General features: G+C 52.9%; 7 protein-coding genes across 7 annotated transcripts; 3 read left to right on the forward strand and 4 right to left on the reverse strand.

The window, feature by feature from the left end:
- Nucleotides 1–492: 492 nt before the first annotated feature.
- Nucleotides 493–3,199, forward strand: SCP_0302990 (predicted protein; the record flags this gene model as incomplete). The annotated part of the gene is made up of 3 exons (XM_027755696.1): nucleotides 493–836; nucleotides 889–1,894; nucleotides 1,949–3,199. 3 exons carry the CDS (start codon nucleotides 493–495, stop codon nucleotides 3,197–3,199), a joined length of 2,601 nt encoding a protein of 866 aa, XP_027611497.1.
- A 2,054-nt stretch (nucleotides 3,200–5,253) lies between these two features.
- Nucleotides 5,254–6,781, reverse strand: SCP_0303000 (Cytochrome c peroxidase, mitochondrial; the record flags this gene model as incomplete). Its single annotated transcript, XM_027755697.1, has 8 exons — nucleotides 5,254–5,350; nucleotides 5,412–5,495; nucleotides 5,556–5,771; nucleotides 5,824–5,840; nucleotides 5,901–6,171; nucleotides 6,221–6,302; nucleotides 6,357–6,411; nucleotides 6,476–6,781. The coding sequence occupies 8 exons, from the start codon at nucleotides 6,779–6,781 to the stop codon at nucleotides 5,254–5,256; spliced, it is 1,128 nt and encodes a 375-aa protein (XP_027611498.1).
- Nucleotides 6,782–7,634: 853 nt separating this feature from the next.
- SCP_0303010 (hypothetical protein) lies at nucleotides 7,635–9,196 on the forward strand (the record flags this gene model as incomplete). The annotated part of the gene is made up of 6 exons (XM_027755698.1): nucleotides 7,635–7,648; nucleotides 7,708–7,715; nucleotides 7,770–7,948; nucleotides 8,019–8,091; nucleotides 8,227–8,396; nucleotides 8,450–9,196. The coding sequence occupies 6 exons, from the start codon at nucleotides 7,635–7,637 to the stop codon at nucleotides 9,194–9,196; spliced, it is 1,191 nt and encodes a 396-aa protein (XP_027611499.1).
- A 293-nt stretch (nucleotides 9,197–9,489) lies between these two features.
- On the reverse strand, nucleotides 9,490–10,954 carry SCP_0303020 (Autophagy-related protein; the record flags this gene model as incomplete). Its single annotated transcript, XM_027755699.1, has 7 exons — nucleotides 9,490–9,897; nucleotides 9,955–10,066; nucleotides 10,126–10,575; nucleotides 10,632–10,686; nucleotides 10,741–10,786; nucleotides 10,844–10,879; nucleotides 10,940–10,954. The coding sequence occupies 7 exons, from the start codon at nucleotides 10,952–10,954 to the stop codon at nucleotides 9,490–9,492; spliced, it is 1,122 nt and encodes a 373-aa protein (XP_027611500.1).
- Nucleotides 10,955–11,396: 442 nt separating this feature from the next.
- Nucleotides 11,397–11,993, reverse strand: SCP_0303030 (Protein yippee-like MOH1; the record flags this gene model as incomplete). Its single annotated transcript, XM_027755700.1, has 5 exons — nucleotides 11,397–11,458; nucleotides 11,508–11,611; nucleotides 11,670–11,726; nucleotides 11,787–11,842; nucleotides 11,901–11,993. The coding sequence occupies 5 exons, from the start codon at nucleotides 11,991–11,993 to the stop codon at nucleotides 11,397–11,399; spliced, it is 372 nt and encodes a 123-aa protein (XP_027611501.1).
- Nucleotides 11,994–12,414: 421 nt separating this feature from the next.
- Nucleotides 12,415–14,296, reverse strand: SCP_0303040 (hypothetical protein; the record flags this gene model as incomplete). Its single annotated transcript, XM_027755701.1, has 6 exons — nucleotides 12,415–12,672; nucleotides 12,727–12,845; nucleotides 12,901–13,306; nucleotides 13,361–13,498; nucleotides 13,552–14,033; nucleotides 14,092–14,296. The coding sequence occupies 6 exons, from the start codon at nucleotides 14,294–14,296 to the stop codon at nucleotides 12,415–12,417; spliced, it is 1,608 nt and encodes a 535-aa protein (XP_027611502.1).
- A 219-nt stretch (nucleotides 14,297–14,515) lies between these two features.
- On the forward strand, nucleotides 14,516–18,029 carry SCP_0303050 (predicted protein; the record flags this gene model as incomplete). The annotated part of the gene is made up of 18 exons (XM_027755702.1): nucleotides 14,516–14,702; nucleotides 14,768–14,913; nucleotides 14,990–15,140; nucleotides 15,201–15,271; nucleotides 15,330–15,457; nucleotides 15,509–15,811; nucleotides 15,873–15,993; nucleotides 16,054–16,163; nucleotides 16,227–16,465; nucleotides 16,521–16,548; nucleotides 16,603–16,714; nucleotides 16,768–16,850; nucleotides 16,903–17,127; nucleotides 17,182–17,251; nucleotides 17,303–17,373; nucleotides 17,425–17,494; nucleotides 17,549–17,620; nucleotides 17,673–18,029. The coding sequence occupies 18 exons, from the start codon at nucleotides 14,516–14,518 to the stop codon at nucleotides 18,027–18,029; spliced, it is 2,544 nt and encodes an 847-aa protein (XP_027611503.1).
- Between the last annotated feature and the right edge of the window lie 96 nt (nucleotides 18,030–18,125).

Consider the following 18,125-nt stretch of genomic DNA (forward strand, 5'->3'; position numbering starts at 1 on the left):
AGGTTCCGGGGGTTCCGATCAGACTCAGTGTCATCCCGAGGAATATTACCGATCTGCGTCATACTCTGGCCTTGGAGCTCGGGATTGGGAACGTCGCACCGTGGTAAAGTCCTGACATACATACGCGCCGACGTCTGCTGAGATTATCTTTGCACTTTGCATAGTGCTTGGGATGAGACCCCCGCCAGTCCGAGCGTGGACGGAGGAGGATCCTTCCTCACGGCGTTCGCAGCGGGTCGGCATTAGGAGTGCAGCCTCCGCTCTTCCGGGGTGCAACAGATTTGAGTATTGTCGGAAGGTATTTTCCGGAACATATAATCAGCAGGTCTAGGGTCTCGCCCGTTGCGTATTCTCCTCATCTCGCGGTGCAGAACTTGAGCGCGAACTTCCCGCTTCCTGGCCAGCGCCCTGCCAGGGCTGTCCAGCACACCTGTTCCCCGTCTTCTGATCGTATCCCTTCCTGCGCTTCTAGGTCGTCCGTTTCTCTACATCATGTCTTTCATGCTCACTAGACCGCCCTCTCCACCCCTCATGCCCCACCGCACGGAAGACGAGTCTCCTTCTACTGCATTCCATGCTGCCTTCCAGTCCATGGCTCCCAGCGGCGGTAATCACCATCCCACACACGACATGGACCCAAAGGGCGACAAGTTCAGCCCTCTGCTCGATATCCTCGTCAATGCCGACACACTCTGCCTCCGCGGCACCGGAATAGACGTTAACCCAGCACTGCTCAGCGGGAATGTCGTCCTCCACCTCTCCGAACCCACCTCGATTAAGGAGATCGTGCTTCAGTTCAGGGGGAAAGCTCGTCTACCAGTTTCTTCTTCCGAACCGTGCGTACCATAGCTTTCTTTCCGCTGGCGTGCTGACACGGATCTGTTGCAGGCTGTCGCTGAGCTCTTCGCAGCTTACTTACCTCGTCTGCAACCACGAATGGTCGTTCCTCGAGGGCAACCGTTCGCACTCGCACACGCTCAAGGCCGGGCGGCACTTGTTCCCATTCCAGCTACAGATCGGTGGGTCGCTGCCATCGTCTCTCTCGACGACCGCGTTGGGTGGTGCGTCGGTGCAGTACAAACTGCGCGTGACGGCAACTCGTCCCGGGTTTGTGGGAATCACCCACCGCGACCTACAGGCAACATGCCCGATTAACATCATCCGCGGGTTCTCGTCCGAGGCGCTCGAGTACCAGCAGACACTCGAGATCGAGAACACCTGGCCTGAGAAACTCATGTACTCCATTATGATACCGCATAAGGCGTGGGCGGCGGGGGAGAAGGTGACCGCGGTGGTAAAGTTTTCCCCGCTGGTCAAAGGCGCACGAGTGCTGAATGTCACGACGACAATTAACGAGACGATCAAGCTGTATGCGCGGATGGGCTCTCAGGAGAGCACGCGCGTCGTGTCTACCACGCGTCACGACATCGTCGATGGCAAGGCGGTTTGCGTTGACGAGCAGCAGCACCGCTACCGCCTTCCCCTCCTGCACCACACGCATACACACTCACATACGACCATGACCACGCTCACAAACGTGACCACTCCAAACCGTCATTCTGCATCCACTCCCGGCAGTCCCGGCACCCATAGTCCCAGCAGCTACTTTTCTCCGCAGCAGCATTCGGTTACCGGCTCGCCACAGCAACTGCCTGCAGAACTTTCACCACTTGTACCGACGACAACGAACTCATCCTCATCAAGTGCGCCATCTTCCGGGCACGCGTCGCGCACGCACGAGAGCCCGGGCGATAGCGTGGTACCTCCGTCATTACCACTATCACCGCCGCCAGCAGCAGAATCGTCTGATACGCTGGAGGAGTCCTCATCGGACGTGGTTACCACAATGTGCATCACGATTCCGATGCATGCTACTCCTAGTCACGGTCTAGAGGTGAGAGTCTTTGCACTGACTCGCGTATGTACAGTTTTCTGACGTGTGGTGTAGCCAATACAGGTCACACATCGCGTACGATGGTCCATCCTCATTGGTAACAGGGACGGGCACACTTCTGAGCTCCGCTGCTCGCTACCACTCCATGTACTTGATTATCGTCTATTTGATGAGGCTCGGGCGGCGACCCTCGCCACCCGTCGGCTGCTTCTCGGCGCGCAAGATGTGGAGGGGGGCCAAGCGGTCGACGCGCATAGGGAGGAGAATACCGATGAAGCAACGGACCTCCCAAGCTACTCTGCCCATGTCCGCGACCGTGTCGCGAACGCGTACCTCCCCGAATCCGCCGTCATGCGCGTCATAAACCCATGGGTTCTCCAGGGCATCTCACCTACCTTTGTTCCACCCTTCTCCGAGAGCTCTTCAGGTATGCAGTCTCCCGCAGCATTGGAGACATGGCAAGTACCGTCGGGCGCCCCGCAGCCCCCCGAGGTTGGCCACCATCACCTTCCACTCCAGCCCGATCCCGAAGCGCAGCCCCTTGAATGGGTCAATACCGAGCTCCTCCTGAGCCTTTCCAGAGAGGCACCAGAGGCACCCGTGCCTCCACCACCACGCCACACGCCACCGGAGTCACATCCCGGCAGCAGACATGGCTCTCGTTTTCCGAGCCGACGCGGCTCCCGCGCGAACTCACCCGAGCGCAGTGCGAGCTTTCCTTCAGTGGCCTCTGTTCCCGGGAGTATCATACATGGTCCTGCAGGCCATTCTAGTGAGACATTCGTGCACAGCGGGAGCTCTGCCAGCAGGAACATGCACGGTCTCTTCCACACTGCGATGAAGCCTTTCACGAGCCTGTCGTCGACGTTCTCACTGGGCTCGCGAAGCAACAGCCACGCGAACCTCGCCGGACATGGCGCGCACTCGCCGTCGCTCAGCGCTTCAGCGTCTGTATCCAACCTTAATCTGCTAGGACTGCTCGGCAGTGGTACCATCTCCCCCGCCGCACAGCCCGACGTGCCTGCACCAATGACGTCGCCCGAGCTGCTGCACCGTGCATTCACGGAGGTACCGGATTACGACATGGCCAGCAGGGGATTCTTGGGCGGCGGCATCACCCCGCTCTCGAGCATGCGCGGGCTGCCGAGCTACGAGGCCGTCGCGGCTCAGCGCAGGGGCGCAATCGCGCAGGGAGAGAGGAGCTTCAGCGACACGAACCTAGCAGGGATGTTCGCTGCTGCCGATGCGGCGAATCGGAGGGCCATCCCGCCGAGGACCATAGCTGTGGTGCGAGGTGCCTCGTAGCCGAGGTACTTCGCGCACATGCCCCACCCTTTCGCTCTGTGACCGTTGGCGACTCCTGCTCCACTCCTTGTGTCTTGCTCAATCGTTGCATCTCACCAATCAAGTAAGCATTCCCGCCGGCTGTACATCACCCATAGAACGGCGCATAAGCTGCACAGACACATTAGGACACTCGTAGCACTAATATTCACATAGAGAACCCTCCCTTCATTGTCCTCACCACTGGATATCGACCAGATACTTCTTATTTTCACGACCCTCCATGATCCCATCGGGGAGCATGTTTGCTGTGCAATGGTGTACTGCAATATTAATCCTAGTTCTCGGGCCTTATTTAGTGTAATGATATGGGTGGAAGTTTCCCAGTACTCGTTCGAGGGTACTATGTAATATGTACAATATGGTGAATGGATGGTTCTCGTGCTCGGTTGTACCTTGCGTGCTCATCAGTGAAACAGACGAGGTTAAGTCGTATGCGGAAACATCGCCGCGAGCTCGAGGTAGGTAGATAGGTACAGGACCGCAGTTAGGAACGCCGGGATCTTGACAACCTGAAGAGGTGAAGTCGGTTGAGGGGAACGCGACAGGCCTATCTGTCTTAAAAGAAGTGAAGCGACCATCGACGGTGATTCCCTTCTGCTCCAAATTCTCCTTGACTGTCTCGTACCAGCCCCTGTCGGCGACGGGGGGAGGATATAGTCGAATTAGTTGATTCGGAATTCTGGGACGGTGCAGCTGAGGTATTCCATGATAGCAGTCATATTAGTCTGTTACTGGGCGGAGGAGGTATGCGAGATACAAAGGAAAACTGCCCTGCATTGCAATGGAGTTCAAATTTGGCGACGTATGGTTATTAGCGCTCAAGCGCGCAAGAAGTCACGGTACCGCGTCTTTGCTAGATTATCGCGGCCAACGTCCTCGCTTTGCATATGCCCTGGCTCTGTTTCTTGTTGGGCGGGTTTAGGTCTGCAGCTGAGGCCTGAGGCTCTGTATAGATGATGCCAGTGGTGCTGTGGATCAACTGTGCATACATGTGCAGAATGCATTTTCATTCCTGGACTGTACTGTAATATTCCATGGCCAAGCGAGGGACAGGCATACTCAGAAAGACATTTCTGAAGGCAAGAACCTCAAGGGTGGCTTCCTATATCAATAGACAAAGTATGTTGGACATGTATGCGATAGAGCGTCGCTGACTTTCCGTTTCGCGGGGGCGCTGTTGTTTTATGTCTTACATTTCTCATCTCTGAGACTGGAGCTTCCATCACCTGTCCCGCACCGCTACATGCACAAAATGTCGTGAGTTCGCTCAATTTGTCCTCTGTATTATGAACGGGCTAAGCTTGCTGTTTTTTTATGGCTGATAACCCGTGATTCTCCATGCATGCGGAGAACGCGATTCTGCGTCCTCTCGCAGACGCGGTCAGGAATGCTGATCGACGGCCTTCCTGGGAGGCCCACCGGCAGCGGTTGAACTTGCTTGAAAATTCCACACTCCGAGCCGTCACCTGGGGAGCGTTCACATTCCCTCATGTGTTCCAGTTGGTGTGCACGGCGAGTAACCTCGGGATGACATGCACATCCAGCTAGAGGTTCCCCTCCGTCGGTCCGTCCTTACCTCCTATCCCTCTCAGTTACTGGTCAACCAGTCACGCTCGCAGAGCACCTGCTGTGCTCGGCCGTCCAGCAAACTTCAAAGCAGTGAGAACGCGCCACCAATATAGGCCCCACGGGGTCAGTCACACCCGTCCTGAGAGTCGCGTGAGGATGACCGTCATTGGGCAGTGCAATCTGCGGCACACAGCCCAGTCATGGGACAGGATTCGCTGGCCATCACTCCACTAGAACAGCGCGACAATTGGCCCACGCTGCACGGGAAGAGAAGTTGAGAACGAACGTAGCTGTTAAATCCAAAGCAGCCTACTACATAGATACCCCGAGCGTCCCACTGCCGTGCTGCTGCCCTTCCACCCCTCACTCCCGCTAGACCAGTAGCACAACCCGCTCTATATTCTACCTCTAGTGCTCTAGATCAAACCCTGATGCCGAGCTGCTCACTCGTTCGACGTCTGCAAGATCCATGGGTCCGAGGAAACGAACTGAGGGGTGGGGACACCGAGCTCGAACAGGCGTGAGACAACGGAGGCAAAGCTACCGGTGGCGACGACAGTCAACACCCAGTGATCTATGTACACCATTTACAGGGACGTACTCTTTAAACCACAGATCCTGGTCCTTCGCGTAGGCCTGCACCCACTTCTTGAAGCTCTTGTCCTGGACCAGCGCGTAATCGGTCCTATAATCCATCGGCGTCCGGTCAGCACGCGGAAGCGGTAGTCAGGGAAAGACGGCGTACGGCAACATCATCAGCGAGTGGGTGGTCTTGTCCTCGAGCTGCTTGGGGCCGTCCCACTTTCTCCAGATCCATTTCTCCTCAAGAAGCAGTCTGAAGTACTCGTTACTGAGGGTTATAGGCGAGAAAGTCCAAGGGCCATCAAATCCAGAGCGGTCTCTGTGGCAGCGGCCGACGGCGTGCGCACCCGACAGCGCAACGATCTCCTGGTCGTTGAACCTAAAGGGACTATCAGAAGACACACAGGTTGTGCATCGATATTACAACATACCCCATGCGGTAGAAAATCTAGGATATATGCCCACATATTAGTGGTACGTTCCCATTCGTCGATGGACGTGTACTCACATTCCGGAGGTGGTCGGAGCCCAGGGCACCATCAGGGAGACGACCGTCAGGAGTCACATCTACCTCAAAACCATCGATACGGCCAGGTCTCCAAGGAATCTTAGGACCGCCCATCTCCTGGACAGCGGCTACACCGCCAAGGGTCCACAAGTCACCGTACGAGATCCAGGAAAATTCCTTCTTGATGCCCTCCATGATGTCACGGGCAACGCCCAGACCGGCGTTACCACCGTGAAGAGCCTCCGGCGTGAAACGCATGGTAGCCTTGTTGCTGCAAAGGGGTTGGCGCTGATCGCACGACTGATGAGCATATGACATACCTTCCACCAGTGCCCGTCTCCTTGTCATAGGTACCAGAGCAATGCCAAGCCAGACGAAGGAGTACAGGACCATAGGAACCGTCTAAGATCAAGAAACTTAGAACCCAGCACGACACTTATCCTACCGGCTTCATACCATCGTAGCCCTTATCGCTCGCGTCCTCGAGGATCTCAGCGATGCGGTTGTACACCTACGAAGTGCCACGATGGTTAGACGCATCGTCGGGCTGGACCGGAGCCCTCGATGGCGCTTACCTTTTGATAGTCCTCCTTGGTGGGGACGAAGTTAGCTGCAACCTTGACCGCCTGCGCACCCGACTTCAATGCTGTGCCAGCCTGCTTTGCAGTATCCGAGGACGACGAGTATATGTAAAATGCAAGACCTCCGGCGGCGGCGGCAAGACCAAGCCCAGCAAAGAGGGCGGTGTTGGACGACTTGGTCTTGGGTGCCTCTGTCGAGTATCTACGGAAGGCAGAGTTGCGGAAAGTTCTAGGAACTCTGGCAACGGGTGCGGCGAAGGCACCCCTGCGTGCGGAGACTCTAATGGCTGCAAGAGACATCGTCGGAACGGTGGTGGACCTAGAATGAAGAAAAACAGTGAGGATATGAGTGAGAGCGCCTCTTTGCAATTGGCGCCCCTCTACCGCACGCCCCCTCTACCGCACGCTTGCATAATTCTCCCATAATCCAATATCTTTGTTTTCACGTGACCGTATCTCAGCCAATCACAGAGCGCGGATTTTCGGAATCGGTCGGAAACATATGCCCCGCACGTGAGCCTTTTACTAACTTGTCGTGTCCGAGTCACTGTGGCTGTCGTGCTCACGTTCCATCACGGCCAAAGCGACCCCTCGCGATGATGATGCCAGTATGTAACAATTCCCCACCATCACCTCCCTGCGAAATTTCTGAAATTGACCGCATGGAACACTGTTGGTATACGCGAATTTGGTATAGTATTCAATGCGGCCATGCAGGAAACAGGTTCGGTGCAACTACGATAGTTGATAACGGCGTCTTCACAGACAACATGCCAATTGTACCGGTCTTCAATCTTTCCAGCAAGTGGAACGAGAACAGCAGTATATTTTGTTTTATTTCCTGCTACTGCCTCGTTTGGACCCAGATCGATCATTGCGGCCGACGTGCATTTGGTGGAGTCCAATTATGTGTTCTGAGAAACCCTAGCACCCGTAGAAGACTGTGTCTACTGCTTACTCTGATCTAATAAATTATCCTTTCGAGCTACTTAGTCTGCTGTGAGGCGTACATAAGCTTAAACGCGTGACCGCGACGCGTAAGTCACGTGCTGAAAATTTCGCGAAAACGATCGCTGATTGGCTTCTCGGCCGACCTGCGTCCCAATATTTCCCTCGTCTATCCTCTCTGCTCTTATTGAAGTAGCCCGTCGGGATGGTTTCGTTCCAGTGAGTTACAAGAAAATGTCGATATATGGTCATATTCCTGACTTTCTCCTCATCCACAGATGTGACGGTGAGAAATCTATGGAATATCCAAGTGCATCGCTCAGTAGTCTCTGACCCGCAGGGTGCGCGGAGGTGGTCAAAAAGCCAAAGCTGGACAAGCACCACGCGTCGTGCGGCGCCTCTTTCACCTGCATAGACTGCAGCACGACCTTCGCCGGGCCCGCGCAATACAAGTCGCACACGCAATGTATCAGCGAGGCCGAGAAGTACCAAAAGGGCCTGTACAAGGGTCCCAAGGGCGTGCGTGCTCCACCTCCTTCCCCCTCAAATATGTCCCTTCTCACATATTCACACGTACAACGTTGCACAGCAAAACGGCAGACAAAATAGCCACAATGGCGGGCACGCGAACGGGAACACAAGACAAAATGCTAGCACTACAGGTACGTATCAGCCCTGGGCACCCAACGGCGGCGCCATGCCGGGCTGGGGCAGGTCCACCAATCGCACGAAGGCAACTGGCGCTAACGGCACTCCTTTGGGCACCCCGGTGCGCATGTCGCCCTTTTCGTTCGCAGTGCCCGAGACCGCGTCCCAACCCGAGGCAAACGATGCCGGAAAGAATGGCACTGCCAACGCTACCTCGAACACGCCTGTGGTAACTGCGCCTGCACCTCCCGAGGCGGCGAAGACGAAGAAGCGGAAGAGCAAGAGTGAGAAGGAAGCTGCTCTTATGGATGAGGCGCAGGTACTTACAGTTTGCGAGTTGACTGTTGCCCGCGGGGACTAACATGCTTGTAGGTTGCGGCCGCGGCGGTGAACCAGGCCGAGAGCGACCAACCGCGGAGAAAGAAGGCTAAGAGAGACAAGCACCGCGAGGACGCGGCTAATACTTCCGCTCCTGCAGAATTTCGCACTGTAGGCGATGCCCAGCTGCTGGAGGAGGAGGAGAGGAAAGGGGCAAGGAAAGACAAGAAACAGAAGAAGTCGAAGGAGTACCGCTCGAAGGAGACGTCTGAGGCGGTGGAGCCTGCATCCGTTGCCCCACGACCATTATCTCCAGCGAAGGCGCCTGAAACTGTTGATGGAGGGGAGCGTTCAGAAGAGAATGACAAGAAGAAGGGAAAAAAAGATAAGAAAGAGCGGAAGAAGGCGAAGGGGATCCTGGAGTCCCAAGCAGCCCAAGCAGCGGCGGAGCTGTATGCAGGCGACCACTCTGTTGAGACTGTGGAGTCGAAGTCGAAGTCGAAGAGCAAGAAGGGAAAAGAACCTCAAGGTGCAGCGGAGGAACCTGACGACGCTGTAAAGGCCGTGGAGGAACCACAAGGTAAGACGAAAAAGCGGAAAAGAGATGACGAGCTTTCTACAGTCAATGCTACTGTGGCCGAGCAACCTGACGGGAAGAACGGCAAGGACAAGTCGAAGAAGCGGAGGAAAAGTGAGATCGACGGTGTAGGAAAGACGGACGTTGGTGCACCTCTGGGTGTGCTGGCGAAAGAGGAAAAGGAAGAGAAGGAGAGAAGGAAGGAGAAGGCAGTAACGGCGTGATGCTCGCATCAGTATGGGTTCAGGCATATGTATACATCCCTCTGAGGTTTTTACGTTGCAAGTTCTCGGGTTCTATGCTTCGTTGTACTAAATGTTGTGATGACGCTTTCGATTTGCACCTACCAACGACATGCCCTCATCGTATGGATCAAAAAATTACATATTGGATGCCGTGAATAATTACAAGTACAAAGATTCTGCGAATGAGAACATACGTGATTCCCAGGTATCATGCATCTATACTTCCGAACGTCGGAGATCGTCCCAATTTCGTGTACCAAACTAAAGCAGAATCAGAAGGCCGTCGTGGAGTCGACCTCGATCGTCGGTACGATGGACGCAATGAACTTCAGGAAGACGACCAAGTAGAAGTCCACCCGCATGCCCTCCACTTCGTCATCGCCGCTCGGAGATGTAGGAGTATCTTTTCCCGTGCTGCTGGGCTTGCGGAACAGCCACTTCTTCTGCTTGTCCTTCGGTATGGCAGACCCCGAGCCCTTGCGCATGGCCTGCTGCTCCTCGATCACACCAGCATTCATGCGCTCGATGACCTTCTTCATGACGCTTGCGTGCTTGCAGGGGTGCACAGACGCCGCCTGCAGACTCGTAGAATGCGGGAATGCCTCGATCGTAACAGTCTTGAATGCATGATCAGCGGAGATATCTTGGAAGATCTGGGGTGGTGTCAAGGGCGTCCCGTTCTGTTGCAAATGGCATGCTTAGAGCTCGGTCCAGCACGTCGTGTGACCTACACTCACCTCGTCATAGCCGATGAGCCAGATGCGTGGCGTTTGGTAGTACTTGTCGTATGTGATCATAACGTCGTACGTCCGTACTTGCAGCAGGTTCCCCTTGGCAACTTCAACTTCGCTAGAAGAGCGCAGCTCATGAGCGAGCCTACATAAGAGTATGGGCGCTTCGATCCTCACCTCGAGTCGATGATGTTGGATGCCGGCGCAGAGGCCTTAGGCGCTGCGGTCGCTTCATCATCGCCTGCCTCCAGATCTTGCTCCTCCATATCAGGGATCTCATCCATGTCCGGGATCTCTCCATTCGCACCCGACAGTGACAAGTTCCCCATCCCGTTCGACACGCCATCCATGCCCGCAGCGTCGTCCACATCCGGGATCTCGTCGATGTCACCAGGATTCGCTGCGGAGTCGTGCGTCGACGCGCGCCCTGCGTGTGTCTCGACCCATTCGTCCGACTCGTTCCCTGTAGAGGACAGGTCACCGAAGGAGAGAAGCCGTTCCGCGTCCTCGTCCGCGTCAGTGTAGGCGAGTGCTGTAGCCCGGCGCAGGCAAGGCACTCCGTGCGTTACGAGGTATTGCTTATCGGCCGGGAGATAGTCTCGCGCCTTCGACGTATCGCCCTTCTCCCTGAACATGCCACAATGAGAGTGCACGGATATTTAGAGAAATGGAATGAAGCTCACCAGGACCACACGGGGAACTTGTACGCCAAGAAGTCTCCTGCAGCTACAAACTCCTCTGTAAGTTCCAACTATTAGTGCACTACAATTTTAGCAGCAGTTTTGGCACAACCTGGTGTTATCCGGCCATGCTCCTTGAACTTGCTTTCCTTCAAGACCTTCAGAATGATATATCAATACGATGCAAGCGCCGCATTATGCCGTGAATGGCATACAGGACTCAAGTAGTCTCGGACTGCCCAATATTGTTGCTATTCATATCAGACTGGTAATAAGCAAAGCAACTAGCAAGAAATGCATTCACGACGTACTTGGATCGCATGCATGTTCTACGGTGTAAAAGTGTAAACTGGATGCGCGAAGTGAACGCGACGTGTGAGCAATCGATCTTAGTGCATAGCCGAAACACAGAAATCCAAATGAGGCAGTCGCGGTTCACCTCGCCGCGGTAGGCCCTTCAAGTACTTCTGTGCAGCAGAAGTGAACCAGCGCTCCAGACTGAAGGTCTTTGCACAGAAATGTTGACACAGAAATTTATATCTAGTGACTCGAAGCGCTGTCCTAGTCTAGCCAGCTCGGTGGTATATCGCCCAACCCAGGATTTTGAAGGTCTGTGACGTATAAATTCCGACATGATGGAACAGTACGAATATTACAAATACGTGGAAATGAGTGATTAGAGATACAGCTGGACGCTCGTCGCCGAATAATGACGAATAATGGACTATACAAATGCACAAGGAAGGTCCGCCTGAAGGAGGTGAAGAATTACTCATCCAACTGCCACGCATTGTCTTTTACTATCTTCTCTCGCTCCAGCAGATATTTCCCTATCAGCTACATCGGTGAAAGGCACGGGTGTGATTGACACCAGCTCACCTTCCTTGTATTTCTGAGAATTATCTGAAGCTTTGTGGTAGTACCACCCAATACGTTCGTTGCACCCCATACAATAGATGTCTGCCACGGTGTGTACTCCAGTCCTAAATGAACGTTCCGATGTCAGATCTTGAACAATCCTCTGGGAGAAGTCAGGCTCACAAGAGGGGCCGATCCTCTTTCTTCCCCAGCTTGACGTTCACCGCGGAGTGCATCAGGCTGAAAACAACACAGCACACGTCGTAATAGTTTTGGGTTCGAGGATCAGGAGGAACTTACTATCCACGGCCTTCCCGCCCAGAGAACGACTTACTGATCAGTTCGTCTTGAAGAGCCTAAGGAAAGACTCCCTGAGCACATTGTCTGAAACAGAGATGGTATCTGGACACAGACGATCACAGCGGCGCACTGGGAGCACAGGAAAGTAGACCGGCCGTGGTATACGACAACAACCTCAGCCTTCGTATCAGAATTAGGCGAAGCCATTCTCTGATGCTGTTGTCAGAATCCACGAGACATGCCGATACTAGTGTATAGAGCCTGCTATGGGGATATCAGGAGATTGAGCAGAAGGTATGTCAAGAGAAACGAGCAGTTCCAGCTCAGGGGGCGGCCGGTGCCAGAACACGGAAAGTTGCCACTTTTGGGAGTCGCACCTCCGGTAGCATTTCTTGGGCATCATCCTGCTGAGTTCTCCGCCCGTGCTCGAGAACTCTGAGGCAGCATGGTCACGGTGTGTGCCACTTGATCGACCTTTATTCGGACAATGTAGCATTTCCACTGTCTCTCAGGGGCGGAATTCTTCTCTTCCTCACAATCTCAGAATAGTATTGTATGGTGTCAATACGCTCGAGGTACTAATGAACGGCTGTCCAACTTCGTGACTTTACCAGTGTTGCCGCTAAACTCACATCCTCTGACCAGCCAGGTCATTCATAGCTTTCTGGACTTCCAACTTTTCCATCACCGCTCTGTGTAAGCTGGACTTGTTAGTCCGACCTTGTTTACCTCGACCCTTTGGCGCGTTTGAATCGGATGTCGTAGATCCTACCGCGCCTGCATCATGTTCAGTAGAGTGCGGCGAATGCGGCTGAGAAGCGTTTGTAGCTGTGGATGTCAGATGGGATGGGACGATGATGGGTGTTGGACGGGGAGGTGGAGGCCACTGGTCGGTTCCACAGTCAGTCAGTGGTTAGTCCGATCAAAATAGAAGACATACGCCACGATTGGGTTGGTTGAAATGTAGAGCCGCCCATGGCGGATATTCTTTTTCTAGTTGAATGATGTGGTCCTCCAAAAATTTCAGGCGATCGAATAGCGATCGTGGAGGGGAAGGCACTGTGTGAAATGGCCTTCAGAAAATTCAGTAGTTATAGCGCGAAGCCGTTCGTACCATAGCGAACCGCAAGATGGGTCTCGACGTTCCCCAGCCGCTCATCCAACGCGGGGTATAGCTCAGCACCCACATCGTCAAAGCTTTGCTCTGCGTGACCACGAGGTGCTGTGGCATCTCTGCAACTTCGTCCTTGTGCAGTGCTGGCGTCTGGCGCCGAACCAACGCGTAAAGTTTTCCTCAGCGGACCGTCTTCGTTTTTTGCGATATCGTACTTCATCTGCACATCTCTATTTTGCGTCTTCGCATCGGTGCGAGAACAAGATGAGATAACGCCGGAAGATTCTTCGCCAAGCTCGCTCAGGCGACGGCGTTTCTCAGTTAATGACTGCAAAAATTCGGTACGGTTCGACTCGTCGTTTCGAGCGCGATTCTGGGCCAGAAAGAGGGATATGGACTTCGTGATCTAAATCAGAAAGCTGAGAATCTAAGCAACATTTTAATGCAGATGTGAACTTACTGACGTCTGAGAGCGAGGTACAGCGCCATTGGCGAAGTGCACGTAATCAAGTTTCCTCTCTTCTAAAGAACGCTCTTCAGGCTGTTCTTGCTTTGCAATCGCATTTTCTTCTTCTGCTCTCTTACTTTCTCCAAGTCGCTGAAAAGATTAGGTCATCAGAGGAAGGCGGACAGCTGCCATGTCACACATACCAGAAGTTCTCTCATCAGTTCACCTAGAGCTGTTGGGACGGTTTTACGCTCCCATTCTGTGTTCATGATAACCATGTCTGCTTCAAAGCCTCTCAATGCTTGTGTCAATCCTACAGAAGAGAGGAACGTCTTCATAACAGCATCCCATTGTTTATGAAACGGAGGGGGAGGTGAGGGAGAAGGTGAAGGGGTTTTAGGCTTGGACTGAGTCTGTGGTACAGCTGAAGGATAGGACGGTGTCTGTGACGGAATCAACGGTGAAGTTTGTGGATATGAGTACTGGTACGTCCCCGTGCCCCCATAAGGATATGCAGCCGCAGGCCATGCGTTGCCCCAAGCGGTTGGCGAGTAATTATAATAGCCATACGATGTGACTTGGTTAGGGCCTTGATTCGTTCTCAGCTGTTGAGAAATATTATTCGTACTAGGGTAGGACGGGTAGGACTGAGACGGAAGGGTGCTTTGCGCGGTAGAGAATCTCGCTGCGGCACATCAACACGGTCAGTCTGCAGAAATCGAGGCTGAAAACCTATAACTTACCCGAAGATTGACCATAGCTTTGGTAATGACTTCCGTGATTACCGGAAGATGCTACGGTTAACGCTCGTTGTTGGGGAGCATCTTGCGGAGTACCACTGTATGTCTGATCTTCACTACTGGAAGATACAACAGTACTGCCAGAATTGTGATTGTCTGGCGCGTGATGGGATGAGCCCGCAGCCGAAGGAGGAGGCCCGAGAGTCATGGAAGTCTTTAAGGCTCAAAATGGAAATACCCGCCGTTATTTGCCCAGTAAACAAACGCGGGGGGTCACTTCCCCATTGGATCACGTGTATATTAACACTGTACTGACGGAACTCCTGCTAACAGTGCGTGCATTACATCCAACTGCATAGCGTTGAACTTGGTTTGAACACGCCACATTTCAACTGGAGTGGAACGAACTGGGACTAAAGAGAGAATTATGGCTGTCGAGATGAATCACTTTGCTCCACCGACTTACCGACCGCGGGAAGACGAGCTCCCGCCCGAGCTGATTGTCTCAATAGAACGCGTCCTTGACCTACACCATGGCCAGGAAACCGACAGTCTAGACAGACTGACGAATGAATTTGATTCAGTGAGCGTCTTGAACGGCTATTTCCCCGACGGTATGTGTCACTTGACATCGTTTGTACTTCAGACTAGGGTGACGGTGCTAAAAGGCTATGCATAGAGGCATCGCTTGGTCAGTTGGAAGCCGTACAAGCACGGCTTTCTAACAACGAGAAGGAGCTCCAGCGCGAGATCGACTCCCTCAAGGAGGAGCTGAGACATGACCAGGATCCGGGCAGAATGCAACTGATCCAAGAGATGATTTCTGTATGTCTCGCATCACTAGTTGCAGAGTTGTGCACATTAAATTCAAAAAAGTTATTACTCTTCCCTTTGGTTATAGGATCTTTTGGGGCAAATGTCTCGCATTCGTGAGAAGGCGACTGAGTCTGAGGCCGTTGTGAGAAACATAACAAAAGAAATCCAGGTCCTGGATCTGGCAAAGAAGAATCTGATATTGAGCATGACGACTCTGAAGAGGCTCCAGATGTTAGGTGCGTCAGTGCGACAGGGAAAATAGACGCACTTCGTTGACTCTTCGGTATGCTGTATAGTGAATGCCCTCAGCCAGTTAGAAGATCAAGTGAGAGACAAGAAGTACCACGAGATTATACAAACGCTCGCCGTGAGTCGTAAATTCTTATCCCTTTTCCCTCCATTCAACTATCTCTGTTCTTTAACAGGCTGTAAAACAAATAGGCGCTTCCTTTAAGCCGTACACATCTGTCCAACGCATATCCCAAATTTTGCGACGCATTCACGACATACAGAATGAACTCCGACTGAAGATTGACATGGACTGGGAGAACTTGTAGGTATACGTCCACATTCTGTGTACCTGCGACCATAATTTGTCGTTCAGCTATATGCAAGACCCCTCCAAAACCGTCAAGCCGTCAATCATTACAGACGCCTGTCTGGTAGTGGATGTAATCGGCGCCGACTTCCGCACTCAGTTCGTGGAGCGCTACGTTGCGCTAGAGCTCAAGGAATACAGGCGCATCTTCCGGCCGACAGACGAGGCGGGACAGCTTGACAATCTGTCTCGTCGCTTTGCGTGGTTCCGCCGCCTCATACAGACGCACGAGACAGAGCAGGGTAGGGTCTTCCCAGCGGAATGGCGCGTCGGATGGTTCCTGTGCTCCAAGTTCATTGAGATTACCAGGTGCGCGACGCTGGAATCCTCTCAACTGGAACATTTGTCTTGACTGAGTCTTAAAATTTAGAGATGACATATCGGTGTTGCTATCAAAGGCGGGATCAAAGCTTACGGTGAAGCAGTTACTGGATACCCTTCAGGAAACGATGGATTTCGAAGCGTCGATGACAAGGAAATATGCCACACCGGTAGGTTTACCAGCGGCATGTGCTTTCGTTTCGTGAGTTGACGAGGACCCTTTGGCACAGATCCTGGACATTTTGAAGGCAACACAACCTGCAGGGGCATCACGTCCTTTGCGGTCTATCACCTCGGCTTTCGAACCTCACATGGGCGTATTCATCGATGCACAAGACAAGTTAGTGCCTTTCTCTTCCTCTTGTTCCGCTGTCGCTGAGACCATTCATTTGACTTTTTACAGAGTGCTATCTGGCATGCTATCTCAATACAGAGGCTCTAAGTCGCGATCATCCCTTGAGGCAGCTTCAGCGCCTGCGGGATCAGGCGACGACGGTTCGCCTCCTGTTTTGGTCCTCCCGTCTTCGACAGAATTGTTCTATTTCTACGCTCAGACGCTGGAGAATTGCGCCAAGCTGTTCACTGGACAGCCATTGTTTGATCTCTGCGCACTGCACAAGAAGTGGCTCAGAATCTACGCGGGTAAGTGCACCGTTTTGCTACGAGTGACGTTCAGGTTACGGATGTTGCGTTTCAGAGGACGTCTTGATGGCCAGTATGAAGCGGTGCGCTACTTTCGGCCCCACCTCGTGATACCTTCTGATATATACATCACTTAGGCCTGCAATTCAGTCAAGGAAGTCGATGGACAACCGCTTCGATCTTAACGAGCTGAAAAAAGCATGCACGCTCATAAATACCGCCGATTACTGCCATTCTACTGCGCTGGAGGTAAGATGATCACATCCTGCGAATGTCATCACCTGATTGTCCTGTCTTCGTAGCTAGAAGAAAATATAAGAGAGAAGTGCGACGAAGCATTCAAGCCTAAGATCACCTTGCAGGATGAACGGGATCTGTTTGTCAGGTATGTGTCTACTGTATTTCTCGGTCTTTTCGATTTGACCTTTCCTGTGCAGTGCTATCTCGGCAGCAATCCAAGTTATGTTGCATGAGCTTGAGGCTGCATGTGACCCATCGTTCTCTGCCATGGCTCGCACCGCATGGTCCCTTCTGAAGACAGTCACCGGCCAGTCTGTTTATGTAGAGGAACTCGTAAATGCGATTGAGCAGGTGGTTGAAGTGGTCAAGCCTTTAGTAGAGCAGAAGAAGTACCTCCGGAACTTCATGGACAAGGCGTCGAGGTTTGTCTCGACAATTCTCTGTGCTCTAGGTATTTACGGAGATGTGTTTTGCAGTGTTGTTCTTTCAAAGTTCACCACTGCTCTAGTGAAGAGTCGACCTCTTAGAGAGATTGGAGCGGAGCAAGTCAGTTGTACCATCCTCCCACGAGTCGACACGTCCACTAATCCATTACAGCTCCTCATCGATCTGCAGGCACTTAAGGCTGCACTCCTTCGGATACCCGGCGAAGTATTAACTACGACAAAGTGAGTAACAATTTGAATTGTGGAGGATCGATATTTACGTGTCTTGTATAGCTACACACGAAGTGTGACAAAACAGACAACACGGCTGGAAGCATTGTTAAAAGTCATTGTCACACCTGTGGTAAGGTATCTAACTGCATCATTGTCACCTCGGGTTTGACGGCGGCGACTTTAGGATCCAGCTGAAGGATTCATCTTGAACTATACCCTCGTGATTGGAGATGCTTCGTTTTCTAACTTCCAAAAGGCCAGTGGAATGGTGACGAGCCAATGATCTCGGCATTGACATTGTTACTTAGGTTCTAGACCTGAAAGGCACGACGAAAGCAGAGCAAAACGATCTCCTAGATACCTTCCTGACGGTTACTAGCACCAAGACAGACCTAGAGAGCACCTCATTCTTGTCATCGCTCGACATGGATCCTGGGCACAACACCAACATGACCAGCCCAGGCAATAGCCGCGTGTCTCTCCTCCCCGGAGCAGTTACGGGAGACGGCATTCTTGCAGCTCTCGGTTCACCGCCGCTAAGTGGTCCGCCGACAGGCTCGGATACGCCGCCAAGGACGGATCAGATGACCAAAAGGGAAGTCTTCTCCGACTTCAAGAGGTTTGTCAGTTTCGCAGTGAGAAGGGAGTCAATGCCACCTTCGTGATTCGTTCTCTTTCGATGTCTACGTAGTCTAGGACTGGTTTTATATTGTTGTCGAGACTGCACGATACACCATTGGATAGGATATTCGCGTCTGGAT

Source organism: Sparassis crispa (genome assembly GCF_003851025.1).
Source record: "Sparassis crispa DNA, contig_000002F, whole genome shotgun sequence".
In the NCBI taxonomy this organism is placed as follows: Eukaryota; Fungi; Basidiomycota; class Agaricomycetes; order Polyporales; family Sparassidaceae; genus Sparassis; species Sparassis crispa.